General features: G+C 33.9%; 2 protein-coding genes and 1 long non-coding RNA gene across 4 annotated transcripts in view; 1 reads left to right on the top strand and 2 right to left on the bottom strand.

The window, feature by feature from the left end:
* The window catches only part of LOC126815635 (transient receptor potential cation channel subfamily M member-like 2), a 28,815-nt gene extending 21,421 nt beyond the window's left edge, over positions 1 to 7,394 (bottom strand). Inside the window, exons 1-5 of the mRNA XM_050541372.1 lie at positions 7,279 to 7,394; positions 3,930 to 4,215; positions 2,892 to 2,995; positions 1,431 to 1,537; positions 512 to 669 (exon numbers count right to left, since the gene is read on the bottom strand). Of these exons, the coding sequence (XP_050397329.1) occupies positions 512 to 669; positions 1,431 to 1,537; positions 2,892 to 2,995; positions 3,930 to 4,154 (594 nt within the window). The 5' untranslated portion in view covers positions 4,155 to 4,215; positions 7,279 to 7,394. The remainder of the gene's footprint in view (positions 1 to 511; positions 670 to 1,430; positions 1,538 to 2,891; positions 2,996 to 3,929; positions 4,216 to 7,278) is intronic.
* A 263-nt stretch (positions 7,395 to 7,657) lies between these two features.
* LOC126815648 (uncharacterized) lies at positions 7,658 to 16,155 on the top strand. 2 transcript variants are annotated; one of them, XR_007678010.1, is made up of 4 exons: positions 7,658 to 7,861; positions 9,308 to 9,370; positions 10,067 to 10,198; positions 13,211 to 16,155. It is a non-coding gene; the product is annotated as an uncharacterized LOC126815648 (long non-coding RNA). The 2 variants fall into 2 exon arrangements; XR_007678009.1 differs by having other exon boundaries at positions 7,658 to 7,849.
* Positions 16,156 to 16,533: 378 nt separating this feature from the next.
* LOC126815647 (peptidoglycan recognition protein 1) lies at positions 16,534 to 19,900 on the bottom strand. Its single transcript, XM_050541401.2, has 4 exons — positions 19,745 to 19,900; positions 19,231 to 19,371; positions 18,039 to 18,215; positions 16,534 to 16,918 (listed from the first exon to the last, which is right to left on the bottom strand). Exons 1-4 carry the CDS (start codon positions 19,827 to 19,829, stop codon positions 16,584 to 16,586), a joined length of 738 nt encoding a protein of 245 aa, XP_050397358.1. The 5' UTR covers positions 19,830 to 19,900; the 3' UTR covers positions 16,534 to 16,583.
* Positions 19,901 to 20,491: the final 591 nt, after the last annotated feature.

Raw genomic sequence — 20,491 nt, forward strand, 5'->3', positions numbered from 1 at the left:
ATTATGCTGCAACCAATTCTATTAAAGATACATTATGGGAGATTCGGTAACGAGTTGGCAATTCTCACTATAATAGTTAAAAACTAGATAATGTAAAGGCAATTTGGTAAAAATTTCATTCAAATTGATCCACTATGAACCGAGAACTAAGCGACTAAAATTCCCATAAGCCTCGGTCATCATTACTAAAGTCAGTACGATAAACAGCATAGTCTCGATTATCCATTTAATTGTTTAATAGAGAAGGAAAGTTATGAAGTAAATCGGCTTACAATCCACTAAAGATCGCAGGTTAGCGCTGCCATCTAGAGTTGATTATGGCCTGGATAGGTTAATTAATGTCTAATTAATACTTTAGATAACATTTCAGGCCTAAAGAAAGACCTGAAATAGGCAGATTTAGCTCTTGCATAATGTATGTTTAATGAATAGAGTGGTTAGACACAACAATAAAACGAATATCATAGGCTGCCATCCGCTTGTACCTTTTTAATGACTCATTATTATCTACCTTGGAAGGTTTTCTTCCTCCAATCTGTTCAACTTTGAAATGTATTTTACCAAAGCTTGTTGTAATGGTTTTGGTCAACGATTCTTTAGCATTCCATTTAATATCTGGCAATTCTTTTGTTAGTGTAGAATTTCCTTCTTGGAGCAGCTTTCCTATTGCTAAAAAATTTCCCAATAAAAAAATAATTCATTATCCAGCCTATAAAATAGATCTGCTTAAGAGGCATCAATGAAATGAAATAGAATGGGAGAGAGAGAGAGAGAGAGAGAGAGAGAGAGAAAAATGGGGTTTAACATCCACACGACACAAACTCGGTCATTTCGGGACTAACATATGGTTCAATTTTATTTCAATAATCCGATTGCGCATTGGAGTCTTTAGCAGTGGGAGGAAACTAGAGGACCTGGAGAAAACCCACAAGGTTGGACAGGTGACCCTACTCCTTGTCATGTACAACCAGGGAATTGAAACCATGACAGTTGACTCAATGACAGACGTTATGATACAGTGTGCACACGATAACCATTCGCCCATTCCCCCCCCCCCTCGAAATAAAATGGGGTTTAACGTCCTACCTTTCTGCATTGACTGGGTTAATGAAAACTGGCATATGAAATACAGTGTGTTATGAGGGAGTTTTTGCCCCGACAGTGGTGCTACGACCTACTCTTATATCGAATTCGAACTATGAAGGGTTCTTTTACATGTATGCTCATGTGTATACGGGACCTTGGTTTTTCATCCCATCTAAATGACTAGACACTGTCCTTGTCAGGCCCTTCTTCCTACACGATTGACAAGGAACTATTTTAGCCAATAACTGGAGAGAACTCAAAACCTCATGGAGCCAGACCATGGAGCCACTGTGGCACCTTTTAGGAGGCATAAACTTACCCTTTGTGTTAAACTGCCTACTTACCAGGATCTTGTATTAAATGAGATTGAGAAAAATCTTGATCAGGGTTAAAGTGCGGCGCTGTCTCATGGAAACCAGCATGATTACTTAATATTTCACCACAGTGACATCTGCAAAATAAAGTAAAGTGAAAAAGTCAACACACCCATGATTATCTGTCAGCATTAAGCCATTTTCTGATTTTGGGTATGCAGCAACTGTAAACCCAGACATATCTTTAGTGACGAAACATATTTGAAGTCTCTGAAAAGGTCATTATCAAGTCTCTGAAAGGTCATTACCAAGTCTCCAAAAGGTCATTATCAAGTCTAGGAAAGGTCATTATCAATTTAAAATCCATTTATACTTGGATATGTCAATTTCTCTATTACACATTTAAAATCTCATTATACCGGTACTTCATAAATTTTCAAATATAGGTTGCCAGGCAACGAAACATACGCCCACAGCAGCTAAGTCATCCAGGCAGTCAACAAAGGTTGTCGTATCTTTTTTCTTTTGTCAGTAATGAAAACATTTAAAACACATGAAAATGTATTAACGCGTAATAACCCATTAAGTAATTATCAAAAATCATTAGAATTTGTTTTGATTGTTTGTCTCATGACCATAAGCAATTTATATAAAGATTTTTCAAAGTGATCAAGGGCCATAACTCTGGCAGTAATTATCGAAATTCGTTGAAAAGAAATAGGATTCCTCGCCTCATGACCTTAAACACTGTGTATATAAAGTTAATCAGATTAACTTTCGCCTCTAGAGCTTCAACAAATTATCGGAAAAACTTTAAAATTCAATAGGCTTCCTTGTCTCATGACTTTAAACAGTGCGTATAAATTTAAAGTCAATCGGATATTAACTTTAGCCTCTAGAGCGTCAACAAGATTTTTCAAAGTGATCAAGGGCCATAACTCTGATAGTAATTATCGGAAATCGTTAAAAAAAAAAAATAGGATCCTTTGTCCCATGGCCTTAAACACTGTGTATAAATTTAAAGTTAATCGGATACTAACTTTAGCTCTTGTAGTAATTATCAGAAATTGTTAAAAATGACTAAGGTCCATCGTCTCACAACCTTTAACACTGGGTATATTACTATAAATTGGATATTAACTTTACCAGAGCTCCTACAAGATTTTTCAAAGAGGTCGATTGCAAAAACTCTGGCAGTAATTATTGGAAATCACTGAAAATCAATAGGATTCTTCGTCTCATAACATTAAACACTGTGTATAAATTTAAAATCAATCGGATATTAGCTTTAGCCTCTAGAGCGTCCACAAGCATTTGTTGACACCAGACAGACGGAGGGGGCAACGACAATATACGACCACATTTCAATGTGGGCGTATAAAAACTAGAGTCAAAAATGTAAGTTTTATATGGGTACAGATAATGGGTTTATCAAATCTAGACCTCTGTCAAACTTAAATTATCAAATATAAAAAGTGTTACAAATCTTACTTTAAATCTCGAACTTTGGTTTCTTTTGGTTGTTGTTTAGGAACAAACCTTGTACACTCCTTCTGATGAAAATTTTCTCGGATATAGCGTGTCTGTGCTTCAATCTGTAATAAATACTCATGTAACACAAGGCAACATAACTAAATAAAAATTTAGATCAATAAATGGCAATTAAGAAAGCAACAAATCTATGGCCACAAGCGGCATTTCGAAGGGTTACATGTATTTTTGGGTCTGGGATAGTACTAGGGTAATGTAAGGTCCACGATGAAAGTGATTAATTCTTTAATTATTGTGTCGTCCGCTACACCCACAATTTAATCAAAATATATAGTTTCCTTTGTTCTTTCTATGTCAGTTTGCAATGCTTATGTTGAGCGCATATATTTTCACTGATGAAAAATTATTGGAGAGATGACAGAAACCAGGCAACAGTAAAACTTATTAAGATATGTGAAATTCAAATTAAATTAAACTTTAAATATCCATGTCAGGAGTTTCACAAGTATATATTAAGAAATTGCAGATTATTAGAAGCCGTGAAGTCGAACAAAAAGTACCCTCATAAACTCATTAAACTATCTTGAGTTGTTACGCAATCAGAGAAAATCACAAGTTTCAGTAACATATTTCTTGTCTCAGATTGCTGAGAATGGCGTTTCCGGGCTTCTAGTTTTCAAAACTTTTCGAAGGAGGGAATTTACAGACTATTTCCATTTTTTACGTGACATTCAATTACTTTTTTGAATTGTCAGATAAGACACTTCATCCCTGCGTTCCAGTCTACCAAACTGTAATTGGGTAATGGTAGGATGTGGATGCAATTACACAAAGACTGTCGGGCTCTTTAAGCAGCACAGGTTGGGGCTCTATTTAAAATTGTGAAAGGAGGCTTTACATGTATCTGTATTGCAGTGTTTGTGATAGTAATTATATCACACTTTGAGCACAACCTCTGTGGATATAGCGCAATAATAAATATACACATTATTAAGAGTAGTATTATTACTTTTTTAGTTTGATTATTAAGTAAAGTACCTTATTATCAATCGGTGCCTCCAATACCTCTTTTGTGAAACGGGGAAGTCCAGTTTTCTTGCGCATGTCTGACCATTTGGCATCTTCAAGAGTTGAAGATCTATATCGATATGGATCTTGTGATTCTGAATAGGACATCTTTGACATGCTTGGTCCTCCATAATTTATTGCTGATATATTCATTTCATCAGCTGGGTGTACTCGCCACCCTCCACTTGACGCCATTCTGACTTCTGGACGGAACAACACAGTGACAAATAAAATTACAAACTACATTTTCATGTACCTGAAAAACAGATATATAAATCTAAACAATACTCTGTTCCGTTTACAAGCAGGAATAAATCCTTTTTTTTTTCATTTTGTTCATTTCCAGGATCCATAATGGTCTGAATACCTATCTGTCATAGCCATAGCCATACAAAAACATGCATTATATGAATTATAAATATCTATTTTTTTTTTAGGTGTTCAAAATCATGTTGTGATCCAACTGAATTATTTGAATATACAGTTGCCTACCAGTACTCAAAAATCCCATTCTTAACTAAAAATAGTAGATTATTTATCTTTAATTAGTGGCATTTAAATAGTAATTGAACAATGCCACGCTAAAAACTATAAACATGTAAGGAACAACAATTACTGGTTTATAAAATTATACACATGCAATTAACATTATCAAATATTAAAGACGGCAGTACAATTGAAAAACCTGCAAAAAGTTTCACTAAGAACTGTCCATTTCACGCTTCAAAACCTTTGTGTACCAAATGACAAATAGGATCATTTACAAAATGCTTATATTTTCAACTGGAAAATAAATTAATTGTAGGCCTAGATCTATATAAATATGTAATAAAAATACTGACAAAATATATAGCCTACACATGTGCATGTAATCTGACAGCTCGTTCTTCCCTCAATATGACATTCTGTTTGATACAGTCTAATATGAATCTGTGAGGCTGTTATTCTGATCATCACTTTGGTAGATCTACCACCAAAGGAAGAGCTAGGTGTACGAAAATGTGCATCAGCACCAATTAATTATATGCTTAACAATACTCCACTCATGTTTTAATTTACTGTCTGAAATGTTTTAAATTTTAAACAGATTTCTTTGATTGTGAACAAACTACTGAATAATTGTTATTAAAAACTTGCCTGTGTTCGAAATCGCCTCCGGTTGAATAAAATCCATTACACAATTAAATATCCCAACGAAAAAAAAGGTCTCTCTTGAAAAGTCAATGTTTTTGCTTGTATTGTCAACTGTGTCCATCACAACATTGTACATATCACATGATGAGCTAAACCATCGTAATATGCCGAAGGGGGTAAAGGATGACAAATTATGACAATCATGTGTGTTGTAATCAAAACAGCGCACGACCTTTTCGATCGTTTGAGTTTGGGCAACAAAAAAAGCAGCTAAAGACAATAACATTAATTTGATTGTCAGTCTACTAAATTTTATTCACAATGTCAATGAATATACCACCGATTATACGAATACTCGTAAATATAATATTGCTTTTCACATCATCATCACCCCATAATTATAAATACCCTGTATACTATACATGTATATATTTTTATAAATTATATTAGGCCCTACATCCCTGTCAATTACAGGCAACTTTGTGGCTAACATTTATAAATAAACACACTTTATTTCATAATTTTAACTGATCATATTCCATAATGGAGTCCAATTCCAATGCTCTGTGATTATTAGTCCATTTTCAAAGTTTTATGATTACCACAAAAAATATGAAAAAAGGCCACAGCTTCTCAATAATTTCCATATTTAATTCATGTTCCGACTGTTCATGTCAATAATATTATTTTTTTTTTTTTTTTTTATTCGACAGATACTGAAATCGCAACATTCTTGATAAGAACAGTTTGGGATGTCTAAACATCATTTATTGTCTTTATAAAAATATATTTAAAACAAAAAATAATTCCCCAAAAGAGGCATCGCAGATTGTGTTTATTAATTATTGGGTCTTGTGTGTCAATTATGCAGACCGTGAGAAAAACTTGTGCAAGTTTTGCGCTAAATTTAACAATTTACACTGCATCTGTGTAGCATACAATAACTCATATGGCATGATATCTTTTATGGTAATAGAATTCAAAGCATTGATTTGCTGAGGTATAGGTATATAAATTATAACTTAATTTATATACCTAAATGATTCAATGGCCTTGGCTATTAATTTTGCCGAGGCAAATGTAAAATACATCGGCATTTACGGATTTAACTCGGCTACAACAGATTGCCGAGGTTGATTGACAGAACTGCTTAAGTTCGTCAGGAAATATTAAAGAAATTCAAGGGTGAGATTCAAGGCCCAAAAAATGAATGTTGTTCTTTTTGTTCTGCACCTGTGTTCAAAAGAAATAATCCCACCCAACTCTCTAACCAAATAATTAATACAATTACAAAATACAAGACGGAAACAAAATAACGGACGACAGGCATATTTATGTTTGTAAACGCCCAAACTCATTACTGGGTCCAAGAGCAATGCCGGTAGCTTATTCACACACATAATTTGAACTGAAGTAAAAAAGCCAAACACCGTTACGATAGACAAGCTTTGCTGCGATGCACATACATGAACTGATCTATCCCGATAAGTGACATAGTTAGCTTCCATTTTTGTATTTCTCGATGTCCAAGTTTGTGATGAGTTCAATTTTACAAGAGATAACTTTTTTATTCGCTGGAATAGTTGTACAATGGATTTTAATTAACCGGAGGAAATGTCAAACACACAGGTAAGTTTATAATATAATAACCTAGGTTAAGTAGTTTGTTCATAATCGAAGAAATCCGTTTAAAATAGACGACAGTTCAGACAGTAGGCCGATGTTCTTAAAGCTAAGAACAACTATGAGCAGGCTTACCAGCAATATGCAACTATTAATCATGCAATTGCCACCATGACATGTCTTTAGCACATTGATTAGCATTAAATTAATTAGCAATATTATTTGGAACTAGATCAGCAAATTATCGACAGCAATTAAAATTAAGGCTTTGGCCTAATGCTCAAATAGTTTTAACAACTTGCAAGTGTTGAAGATTTCTGACAGTACTACCAATAACACTATTAAAAGAACCACATTAGCATTACATACGGTAATTATAATGTTTAATGTAATTTTTAGTCTGTGAGACAATGAATATGATGCTATAAATAATCGAACTGCCGTGACAGGTCGGTGGGCATACATGTACGTCCGTAAATGCATGTACGTTCGTTTCACAAAACTGAATATCGTTTTCCTTTAAACTTCAAAAAATAGAAATAGCTGGGTTGAAATAGCTTACTCGTGTATCCCATTTTTAAACAGGTGCCGCCATTATCCCTTTACTTGCTGACACACTTATTCCCAAGAAGAGATTTATTATTTACGCAACCATGGCAAGAATCAGGTTTGTTTACATCGTTAACCAACAGGCATCTAAAATATCAACTACACAAGTGCGTCTAATACCTTTCTAAAAGGTCATTGTCGTCTAATTATTTTATCACAGATGGCAAAACCAGCAGATACTTATTCACTGGAATATGATAAAATTTTAAAATGTTAAATAAAAAGTATATTTCTAAACAATTCAAAATGTTTCACTTCCATTGTCCCCTTACGAATCAGTGTGTAAATCATTTTCGACTGGTAAATTTCGCTACTTCCGTTTCCGTCTACAATTTCAAAATGGTGTAAACAAAATTTAAATAAGTTATTGAAGATGTTTTTTTCTAAATTACTTCAAATAGCAAATATATATTTATAAAGAAAACGGGAATTTAAAAGAAAAAATAACAGGCTTTAAAATGCTAGGCAGAAAAAGAAAATGTTCCACCCATTTTGTAGATGAGGAAAGTTATAATTCTCTCAAAGTTAGTGGACAGGTGGTTTAAATTTAAAATCAGTCTTAAAATGCTAGACCTGATATTGATATTGCCAGTGTTACTGTCAGCATCATACATTTACCCCAAAACTAGTACCGATATAGCTACTATTGGTTTTACCAATATCAGATGTTGACAATGAAACAAATACTGAAATAGGCTAGCCTATATTGGATAGCCTACAACAATTGCTGGCGCCCCAATAGTCTAGTAGTGACTCCTTAAAAAATATTAGCCTACACATTAAAATGCCTTGAATGTCATGGTAATTGATGTAGATGTGTATATGTTACAGGCAAGGTGTACAATGCCTTTGTAACCCTAACCCCCACCCCAACCCTAACCCTAACCCGGCAATGTACACATTGACTGGTATATTTCAGGCATTGTAGACATTGACTGATTGTAGACATTGACCCATTGACTGTCACATATACATCTTTGTTAATCGGAAAACACGTACTATTTCATTTCAAGAATCAAAGACGAACACAATGTTTTTTTTAAGTAATATTTGGGTCACGCTTCCTGCAGAGTTAAAATACACACCATGCCCATGACCATGGTCTTCTCTAATGGTGTGAGTGCACTTTGATTCAAGATGTCTGAATACCCATATGGTGCCACTTAGTGGCCAAGTCTGGCGGGGGTCCATAGATTTACCCAAAACAACCTACTTGTATTTTGAATAAAACAACACATTTTTATTGGTTTGTCTTTTTTTTATATGCATATAGATGATTAATATTCCCAAAACTTCTTTTTATTTTAAGCAAGAAAGAAATCTCTTATTGCCATATACTCATATAGTGGATTCATTTATTTCCATTTTCTTTTCAGAACTAAAATTTAGGGAATATTAATCACCTAGATATACAGAAAGGAAATATCATAAAAAGCTAGTGTTTAACAGTTTATTTAATGATGTAAATACAGCTCAACACTCACTCAGTGAAGTCTGTATTACTACAGGCCCGGGACTGTATAGCGGAGTGGATGCTTACGGCTAGCCCCCGGATCCATTCAAACATTTTAATATATACATGTACGTTTGTTTGTGATTTTTGCGTATTATGTCTTGCCTGTAGATTTGTTTTGTGTAAATTATATGTGGTGCAGTCCCCATGCACTTACATGTACTATTAAGTATTTCAGAAACATATAGTTCGTTTCAATCCGAGCTACTGAAGCAAAGAAATTGCAAATTGATATCCCAAGGCGACTGTATGCACTCGTAACATACATGTATGCATGGAAAGATCGTATAGAGATAACTTTCCATGTAGTTGGCAATAAGTCCCCACCTTCCTTGCAATCCACAAGTGCTTACAATTACATTTAACCATGTCTAACCTATCTTGCTGAAGTTATTAGTGTTATTTGGTTGTTGGTATTACTCATACAGATAAAATTATTTAACTGAGTATACCAGTATTTCTTTTACAGAAAAGGGTATGCATCACAGCTCTAAGTAAAGAAGAAGTCTCCATTAATAATAACCATGTTCAGGTTGTAGCATTAATTTCTATCATCAAAGAAGCATAATGATTTTGAATTCATTATTTATTTCTCTAACTCTAACATTATTCTCACTTTTAATAAATTTTAAGATTCAAGAGGAAAATTCATTTTTACATGCTTATGCTACACTATTTGAAAGCATAAAATTTGCATTATCATGACATACCACTCTACTTAGAGTTGGGCATAGTTTCTCTTAACGTTACTAGATCATCACATAAATGTAGTTTTAAAAAGTGTGAAACTTTTTATGGTTTCATACATGTAGTTCCATTCATTTGTTGTTAATTCATCAATTGATATTTATTTTGTGAGACACATGAAGACTATTTTTCATGATCATTACATCTTTTGGGGCTATGAAGTGGTACATGTGTCTATAAAGAGTAAAAAATCTGTAATAATTGGTTTTCTTTAATTGTTCAGTACCGCTAGCAACTCTACCATTTGATTTCAATGGAAAATTTCATACACAGTCCCTGCTTGTGACATAGTATGACTTTGTTCAAATTGAGCTCTGGCTTGTACGTGTAGCTGTAAAGTAGTGACATGACGCTGCTATGCTTGCCAATCGATGTAGCCAATTTTACTTGAAAATCAAACCACAAATTGTTATTTTAAGCCTAATTAGAAGCCTATGTTGTCAAATAAATATATCATTAATTAAAATATTATATTTTACAGCCTATGGTGATATCAGTGCCTGAAAATACTGTCTCAACATTCTCATTTCAACACACACATAATGGTGATCCTGTGTTACCCCTTCCATCAACAAACATTACATCTTGTCTACAATGTCAAGCTGGACAATCAGTAAGTAAATAATATTTTGTTTTTGTTCAACACTTTAATATGCGGCCCCAATCTTTGTTAGCCTGCTCCACTGATGACATCAGTATTACATTGCCAAAGAGCCCAGTTCAATTTTTGTCCTAGTAGTCCCAAGAAAAATTTGTGTAGCATTTCATTGGTATCATATTATACCTCTCACTCAATGTCATATCCTGACTAAAGGCCAGTGTACAACAAGTTACAACAACAGATGTACTTCTTGTTGGCAATATCCTGATGATCTGGATGTTTCTTTAAATTCACACATGAAGGGGGGGGGGGGTGGATGGCCAAATGTTTAGCACGTGCCCGCTGTATCATAAGGCCTGTCATTGAGTCAACTGGCGTGGTTTCGAATCCCCGGTTGTATGTGACAAGGAGTAGGGTCGCCTGTCCAACCTCGTGGGTTTTCTCCAGGTCCTCCGGTTTCCTCCCACTGCTAAAGACCTCTACGCGCAAGTGAATTATTGAAATAAAATTGAACCATGTGCGACGTGTTAGTTCCAAAATGACCTAGTTTGTGACAAGTGGATGTTAAACCCATTTCTCTCTGTCTGTCTATTTTAGGCTACACAAAATAAATGTCTTGTTTCTCGGGCAACTGACAGCTGAAACTGTAGGGGGGGAGGGCGGTTTATTTTTTTTTTATCTCATTTCTGGCTAGAGGATGGTGCAAAATAAAATTTGCCTATTGTTGAAAATTGTTGGGGCGGGAGGGCGGCCTTGTATTTTTTTTTTTTTTTTTAATAAGAAAGTCATTACTTGTCTACGGTTTTGCTTTCAGTTATATATTATACATACTTAGAACATAAACCCAAAAATCAAGTCTACTCAAACACTGAACACTGACTGAAAGGAAAATAATTTTCCATATTTAATTCACGTAATGTAGCTTACTAATGGTAATAGTGACAACCATAATTGAAATTGGTTTAAAATAAAATTCCGTACGACTATTAATAGCCGTCCATAATAACGACAATATTTTAAAGAGTAAGCCTCTGTCAGCATGTGTATCATCATCATCACGGTAAACGACACTTCGATCTAAATCTAGTATCGCTGGTTTATAATGATTGACCTAATTCCAACCAATGTCACGTGTCATCGGGATATGACTGTTTCTCAGGTTATTCGGTGTGTTTCTCAGGATATTCGGTGTTCTATCTGGGGTTTATATCGAATGACTATTTAAATTTAACTAACAACTCGTCAGTAAAACCATCAAATGTGTAATCCAATTATTATTTTCCGGATTATCAAAACTACCGTTAAATGTGCTAATGACCCAGATTCTGACTAAGGTATGGTGACTATCATCGTATCGTATTCGTAGCCACAAGTTATAATAATTAACCTGTTCTACGATTCATTGTTTTATAAGTAGGATTTTTTTAAACATGGACCGACTGAAGCCGGCAATAATGAGCCGATTAAGATTGAATGATTGAAATACATTGCATTGTTGTCAATGACTTTAGGTGTTGAACACGATTCAAATTCTAGTTCACAAGGGGAGGTAATTAAAATCACGTGATACAAAAATGGAGGTTCTTTCGATATCAATAAAAAAAGACCCGTAAATGAGCGTTTACATCTGAATCAGTTTAATACATTTGAATGGATATTCACGTATGGGGCATGTAGATACATGCGGCATATTTTTTTTATAACTTGCTTATCGATGTTCGGGCGGGCGTTACATATTTTTTTTTTTTCATCAAGACTAATAAATAGGCCGCACGCGCAACCAATTTTGCGTGCGGGCGGTGCCCGAGAAACAACTTATTTTATTTGTGTTGCCTTAAGTTCACACATATACAAAACTTAGCTTTATTGACTCCTGTGAACAGTTTTTGTAAAGACAATGTGAATCCTGATGAATTGATGATCTATGATCTCTCAGCCCATTTATATCAAATGCCTGTGGCTTATATATAATTGATAATGCATCGCTGACAATCAGTTGTGCCATTATGTTTGAATGTAGTCTGTGATTATCATTGTTGGCAGTAGTACCTGAGGCAAATGCCAGAATATGTACCCTGTTGATGCTAAAAGAGTTCTATCCTTATTTACAAGCCTTCATAAAAACATACATACACGTTTGTTCATCCTCGGTATCCCCAGTGGTTTCATTCCGTTCTACTCCACTAACCCCTGGGTTAATCTGTGGGGAAGACACGTTTTCAAGTTATCCGCTCTTGATGATTCTGCTATTTTTATCGACCAATCCCATAAATCGTTAATTGCAAAGGAAGTTGGCAAAGGGAAGTAACTCTCATCGGACAAGGTTAGGAGTTAGCCTAAATGAGAGAAGTCCAAATTATTCTAAATGCGTATTTATTTACAACAAATTATGTAATAATATATGAATGAAGACTGGATGATAATATATATATATATATGTAGGTTCAAGAGTTTTATTGAGAATAGTCTGTTCGTTCCCCGAGTGTTACGTCCATGTGATATCGTAGACAAGTTATTGTTACAGCAAGTTCACACCAATCTGATTAACATCTACTACGTTACCTGGTGCTTTAACGCAGATATAGATGTTATACATATTTGAAATCAGCGAAACATACTACAGATTTTGATAATACAATTAAATATAAATGAATTAGAAATATATACTTTAATTACATAAATCATTACCTAAATGGACATGAATATAGTTATCTATCCTTATAAAAAGGAAGGCGAAATGACTGGTTTGTAAACTGTTTTTTTGATTGGTTCGTAGACTGTAGCTACAATCAAGGTCAGGGCAGATAATCTGAAATCGTGGAAACCTTATAGATTAACGCAAGGTATAGTGGAGTAAAACGGAATGAGAACACTGGGGATACTAAGGAGGAGGATGTTTGTTATAATTCTGTGAAGATGAAGTACATAGGATGTGGGGTGACATGTATTATAAACCTTATTCCACATACTGGTACTGCATTCTATGTTTATTAATACGTGCTGTAATGATGTTTTGTTTTTCAGGGTCATATAAATCATATTCTACACTCATAAAGACTACCATAAATATATAATACCATTGTAGTATAGAAAAGGGCCATGACAGAAGTAAAATCTATATATAAAAAAGATGGTTTGATTTACCCCTGAACATTTAAATCAGAAGTCACAAAATCATGACATGATGTTATAAAGCAACAAAGGATATAATTTATGTAATCATGCAGTGAAAACTATCTTATATTAGTGGTGTAAGTTTTAAGTCTTTCTTACATAGTGTAGTATTCATTTATGTTATTACACTGATGTTTTTATAATAAAGGCAGCCTAGTCGGGTAGCTGAGATTTCTTTAGAACAATCCAAGATATTAAGATATTCAAGCCAAATGCCAAGATGTAAAGAAGTAGTCCAAGTAACATATTGATCTTGTTGGTGAACATTTACCCATTACTAAGTGGAATATTTTACTTTGATAGTAATATTTTGTCTGTTAACTTATTGTGTGAATCTGATAAACACCACTATCAGATATTATCTAAACACAAATGTAGAATGGGGTGGGAAAACTCATTGACATCGCACATGTAAACTGATCATTTGTATTTGAAAAACTAAAATCTGGTAAAATCACAAATGAAAACTGACCATTTGTTTTTGAAAAACTGAAAAGAATTTGTGGTAGAATTAATGGGCAACACAAAAGTTGTCTGTAGATTTGACAGTTGGAATATAAAAAGCTTTAAGTGGTTGAAAACAAAGATTTAAACAAGAACAAATCTAAGCAATTAATGGACCAAAACAAAGATTCATGGTCATAATATATAGGTGAAGAAGCCCAGAGTTATTCAGTTCTTTCACTTAAGTATTTAATAATATTTAACTTAATTTTGTTTCAAAATTATCATTACTGCATATTGATAGGAAACATTACTTGGATGTGTACTGTAAATGAAGCAAAAGTCTCCTAGAAATCACAGCCACCCCTATATTATTATTTGTCATATTGACATTGTGTAATTTTTTTTTATATAGTGTGTATATATATACATCTACATTTAATTAGTATCATACAACTACAAGTGTAGGTTACATTGTAAATATCATTGTAGTTTGTATACTTTTACCTACATTGTAATGTGGTCATACATTAGTACAGGTTTGTCTAGTTAACACCATCCTCGATATCCCTATTGGTCTCATTCTATTCTACTACACTAACCCCTGGGTTAATCTAGGGGCGGGGTGGAGGACACGTTTTCAAGTTATCCGTCATTGATAATTGTGCTATTTTTATCGACCAATCCCATAAATCGTCAATTGCAAAGGAAGTTGACAAAGGGAAGTAACTCTCGGGATAAGGTTAGGAGTTAGCCAGAAGGTAGCCTAAATGAGAGAAGTCCAGATTATTCTAAATGCGTATTTATTTACAACAAATTATGTAATATTATATGAATGAAGACCGGATGATTACATATATGTAGGTTCAAGAGTTTTATTGAGAATAGTTCTTTCATTCCCGGATTGTTACGTCCACGTGATATCGTAGACGTGTTTTTGTTACGGCAAGTTCACACCAATCTGATTAAAATCTACTACTACTACCTGGTGCTTTAACGTCTACTTCCACAGAAGTGATATCGCAGACATAGATGTTATACATAATTGAAATCCGCGAAACATACTACAGATTTTGATAATACAATTAAATATAAATGAATTAGAAATATATACATTATTTACATAAATCATTCACTAAATGGACATGAATATGGTTCTCTACCCTTATAAAAAACGAACGCGAAACGACTGGTTTGTAAACTGTTTTTTGATTGGTTCGTAGACTTTGGCAGATAATCTGAAATCGTGGAAACCTTATAGATTAACTCAGGGTATAGTGGAGCAGAACGGAATGAAACCACTGGGGATACCGAGGATGGTTAACACCAGCAACTGCAATTATGGGCTATAACTTCCTAATGCAAAACCATGTTAAACCCACGGCCACAATATTCTGAAATTTGAATGAGATTTATCAGTTGTTTGCTGAGTTCTTGCAATTGACTGAGTCTATGCGATTTTAATGAAACATGTTAAATTGGCAACATGTCGATTTGATATATTTCCACGAGATCTCCATTTACTATGAATGTGAACATGACTTGTCAAGTATTCACATAGTTATTGCCCTTATGATAGATCATGTTATTACATTCATTCTACAAATATATCCAAGCAGTTGTTTTTACTGTGAAAAGCCAACATCCCATTTCCGAAAATTAAAAGTTTTTGATCATATTGATCTTTATTTTTATTTTATTTTTTTCGAGAAAATTGTTGGCAACATTATAGCTAATTCGGGATCTCTTTTTTGTTAAGTTTTTTTTTTAAAACTGGTTATTATTTTTTGTTGAATTAATTTTGCATTTAGATATTTATCTATTTTGACTACGTTATTACAGTTACAGTGTCATATTCTCTATTTCCATACGTATATATAGAGATATGATTATTTTGGAAAGACACGGCCTCTGTGATTTGATTGAAAAAATGAAAGTGTGGTTTGACTGAATTTGAAGGTTTTGGTCAACCACCTTTTCGCCCTAATCAGAGAGGCCTTGTTCTGTTAAATTATATTTTATAGATCTGTCCATATTGTGATTATTTATTAGTCCTGTTGGGGCAGAAAAGAAGATTGATGAACCTCATTTCATTCATTCAATTTTGATTTTCACTGAACTACTACATGTACAAAATATGAGGGCCACTTACATGTTCAATTTGAATTTCTATCCTATTATTATATAATGAAAAAGAAATAACTATCAATAGTGTTTAAAAGGAATGGTATGTTGTTAATTCCGGCAAATATAACCTTTTAGCTCGTGGACAGTAGTTGCTTTCTATCTGTACATTTTTTAGATTATCTGTGTAATCATTCAATTGTGATAAAGATTCCATTTAAAATATCTGAATGTCTAATATTATTTATTTAATTTTGTGACACATCCCAGATAAAAACGAAAGACAATTTAAGTTGATAAATAGCCTCCAGACATTGATTCGTTCAGAATAAAAAGGGGCTTATCAAAAGATTTCAGCAAAGATTATTGTTGGCGCTGGCTTGTTTTGGCCATGTCCCTTCCGTGGAGATTCCCAAATGTTGACAAATTTTCAGTTCATCATATCTTTGTAAGTACTGACCAGAATTGAACCAATTTTGGACTGATATTCCTTTCAGAGATTTAACATCTACTATATTGTAGCTTGATAGGGATTAACATCCATCAAAAAACGCGAACAGGCTGTATTAAAATACATGTATATATAAGTGAACAAACTAGAAGAATCTTTTGTCAGTAATGTGGTTTTATTGAACAAATAATAATATCAATACAATTATGTTGAACTTGTATAACGAGGCCATGTTTTTATAACATTATACAGAGCTTGGCCAGGACATGCGGTATTGGCTCCCTGGGCATCTCTATGTCCACTTAATGAATAAGAAGAGGATATTTTGTTATTACTAACACCATAGGCAATAAGATCCTGGGCTGCTGTTAAAGCTGCTCCATTGGGTTGGCGGTTAGAAAAGTTACCAAGGAAAGCAATAGCAATAGATCTAGTATTGTACCCTCGAGTATGAGCTCCTTGTTTATTCCACCCGCGGCCTTCATAGACACGCCCATCTTCTCCCACCAGAAAACTGTAACCAATATCAGAATATTTTCCTGAAATTATATGATTAACAAAATATATAATGAATTATTCAAATGGACCTGCATAACACATTAGCTGATACATGTACATGTGTTAAACTTGCAGTTTTTGTAACATACGACACTTGTTACACAGCCACATTTAATGTGGACATTTATTATCATTACACCTTTCCACCGGAGATAGACTATTTTAATGAACTTTTAATGTGGCTTTTAATCCGTAATATCTCGACTAATGCATGTGTTAAAATATGTCAAAAATATCAAGAGAAAGCAATTTTGTATCTGATGAAACTTGGGTTCTGGCCTTATATAAACAGAGTCTCGAATTGGATCTCAACTGGGTTGAGGTCGAATTCCAACGACATATTTGTCAATTGATCCACATGAGTCTGACCTTCTATCCGTATATATATATGCATACACCATGTCCAACCAGACAATATACAATAAAAAAAATTATATATTGTCTGGTTGGACATGGTGTATGCATATATATACGGATAGAAGGTCAGACTCCTGTGATTGATCAAATAATGGGCGTGCCAAATATGTTTTGTGACTTATGTAGTTTTCATCCGATGAAGCTTTTTGTGTGACCATATTATATCCACCGGGTCTCGACTGTGTTCGATTTGAATGAGATCGGTAAATTATTCGCCGAGTACTATTAATGTATAAAGCAATGAGTTTCAAGGTGGGAATCTGCATGAACATTCCCACAACCCCGGAAAATTTACAAGAACAGAGTCTTATTATTTTGACCTATTACCCTGCAAGGCATAGAGCAGGGAATATAGTGTCCATCTACATCAGTGCTTCTCAACCGGGGTCCATGTGCACCCCCAGGGGTGAATTCGATCGCTTAGTAATTTAATGTGTAAATCCATGGCATCTGTTCATTAAACATGTGTTTGAAACGATACCTAATTAGCATGTTTCAGCTTTTAGTAATTTGATGTTTTATAGTGGCAGGGGTGAATAGTGGAGAAAATATTTCTCCAGTGGGGAATTGTATCATAAAGGTTGAGAAGCACTGATCTACATATTTTTGTCCACATTGGTTTTAGTGAGTGTATAGAAATATCCTTGTTTATTACGATATATATTATAACTATACAATACTTACTTGTATTTATATGATAATTTTGAGTATTTCTAACAACTCGACTACAGGAAGACTGAGAAGTACAGGAACTACCAACTGTATGATGTATAAATACTCGACTTACAGGTAATCTGATATTACTTAGACGTGTTGATCTAGCTCCCCAACTTGCTCGAGATACAATCGTTGGGTTATTTCCTAATAAAATACAAAGTTAGACATTATAATGATGACTACATAAACTATGCTATTGAGCAATAGCAAAGCACGACTTGAAACCAGTAACTTCAGCGTTTTGAGTTTATACTTGGGAATCATAATGGTAAAAGAAGCTATTCCTTGGCACCTAGCACACATGAATTGCAATGCATATTATAATGTAATATGAATTTATGTAAACTGATTTACATACAATCGTTTTTGTTTTTACTGTAATTTCTAAGCAGTTATATTAGACGAAATATGCAAGAGTCCTAATTGAGTAGAAGTCTTTGGCGTCTGGTTATTCCTGTCTACACCGGTAGTGTTCTCCTGTGGGATATGCTTAGCCTCGTTCATTTAGTCAGTTCATTACAAATGGCGCACAAAAGCATTCTGGCACGCGATTCGTGTGCCAATTTTAAATTTTCATTTGTCTTAAATATTGGATTTCAGAAGTCCATCTTTTCACAGTAAGATAACAACATAAATGTTGATTTAAATTGAGCAACAAGTCGTGTTTGCAATGTCGAAGACCGTAGATGATATTGAGTTAGTTAGAGATTTGCCTCCTTTAACCATGAACGACTTCCTATTAAGACTCAACAATCCTTGGAAGATAAGGCCCACTTTTGGGCAAATTAAGCAGTAATTGTATTCCATAGAGTTGTGACCTGTGCATTTACAGTTCAGTTACTAAATGTCATTGAAACAATATAAAAATTAAAACAGTACATGTAGTTGAAAAGGTCTCTCGCAGAGTGTTTCATGAGGGCAATTTAAAAAAAAATGTGCACCAACATAAGTCAATAATCGGCTGTTATAAAACCGGGTTTCCATATGAAAACTGGAAACCAAATAGAAAATTGTTACAGATTGTAGAAATTTCCCCAAAATCCGGGCTATCACATATTCATCAGAGGGATTTAACGGTTTGGAATTCTCCGTCATCCTAATAATTCACGGGAAGAAAATGATCTCAAGTGTTGTTAGAATGCCTATAATATATATTTACCACTAGAAGTAACCGTCACCAAACAACATTGTCTGTTATAAGCACCTCCACATAAATTTCTTCTATAATTTCCTCTGGAACATGACTCTGATGTTAGTTGACATTTACCACCCAGTGATGTACATCTAGAATCACCTGCACCTAAAATATATGTTTAAAATGCAATATCGAATTTTCTTTACCTATATAAAGAAATTATACACTCTGCATTGAGTACGATGTGATATTTAAGTACCCAGTTACTCAGTAATACCTATAGTGTTTAGATTCATGCTGATTAAATAATATACAATGCATTCCCATTTAAGAAATCCATGTAGTATAATTTGTCTAAATTCTGCCTTTTCGCTAGTTGACTGGTGTACTTGATTGTCTATTGCGTATTGATTTTAGTTTTATATTTTAAAGAAACCGTAACAGAATCTCGACACTAATTTTAAATAGATAATCTAAATAGCAACGCTCGTGTAAGCGATTTTTTTTTTGGTGTTTTATTCAATAAATTAAAACATACCGGTTATTGTTTGAAACTGTAGAACACATATAGTAAGAAAAAGCAACACCATATTACAAGTAAACATTTTTAACGTAAAGTCCATAATTCCTGGTGGTGGTTCTAAACGTCTCTTACCAATAGCGGTCTATTTTATATTTACTACAGTCTACAGATCCTGGTTTTGTTTAGCCAATCAGAATAAAATCTGTATCTCAATTAGTAGGGTTTGTTCAGGATGTTTGTTTAATTAAAGTCTTACTTACATAACTAAATGCGAAGATACTTAACTAAATATACGTCACAGGATAGTCGCATTTTATGACATAGCCAAATTCAATACATATTTTCATGTCTCGTTTGATTTACTATTTTATCCTAACGAAAACACCATCAGTCTCCTCAAATGCCAAATCAAATCATTTATGAATAGATTAATTCAAGCACAAAAAGACAGCAGAACAGAACTCCCGAAAGACCAAAATTATTAACAAACACATTGAGACATAATTATTTGAAATCATTCGTGATAAGGTCATTGAAATTATACAAAGAAACCCCTACCACCGAAGAAATTGGTCACGCCGTAGAGTTCTTGTACATCCTACTGAAAAATACGGTGGTACTAATATCTCAGATTAACTCAAGTTATTAAGGGCATCTCTACCCAATCGCCATAATATAAGATCCAATCTCACGAAACATGGCTCAATCAATTTAGCCTCCACTATTGACATTGTTAAATGTATCATTAAAGACTTAAAAGAT

The sequence above is a fragment of the Patella vulgata genome, chromosome 3 (assembly GCF_932274485.2).
Source record: "Patella vulgata chromosome 3, xgPatVulg1.2, whole genome shotgun sequence".
In the NCBI taxonomy this organism is placed as follows: Eukaryota; Metazoa; Mollusca; class Gastropoda; family Patellidae; genus Patella; species Patella vulgata.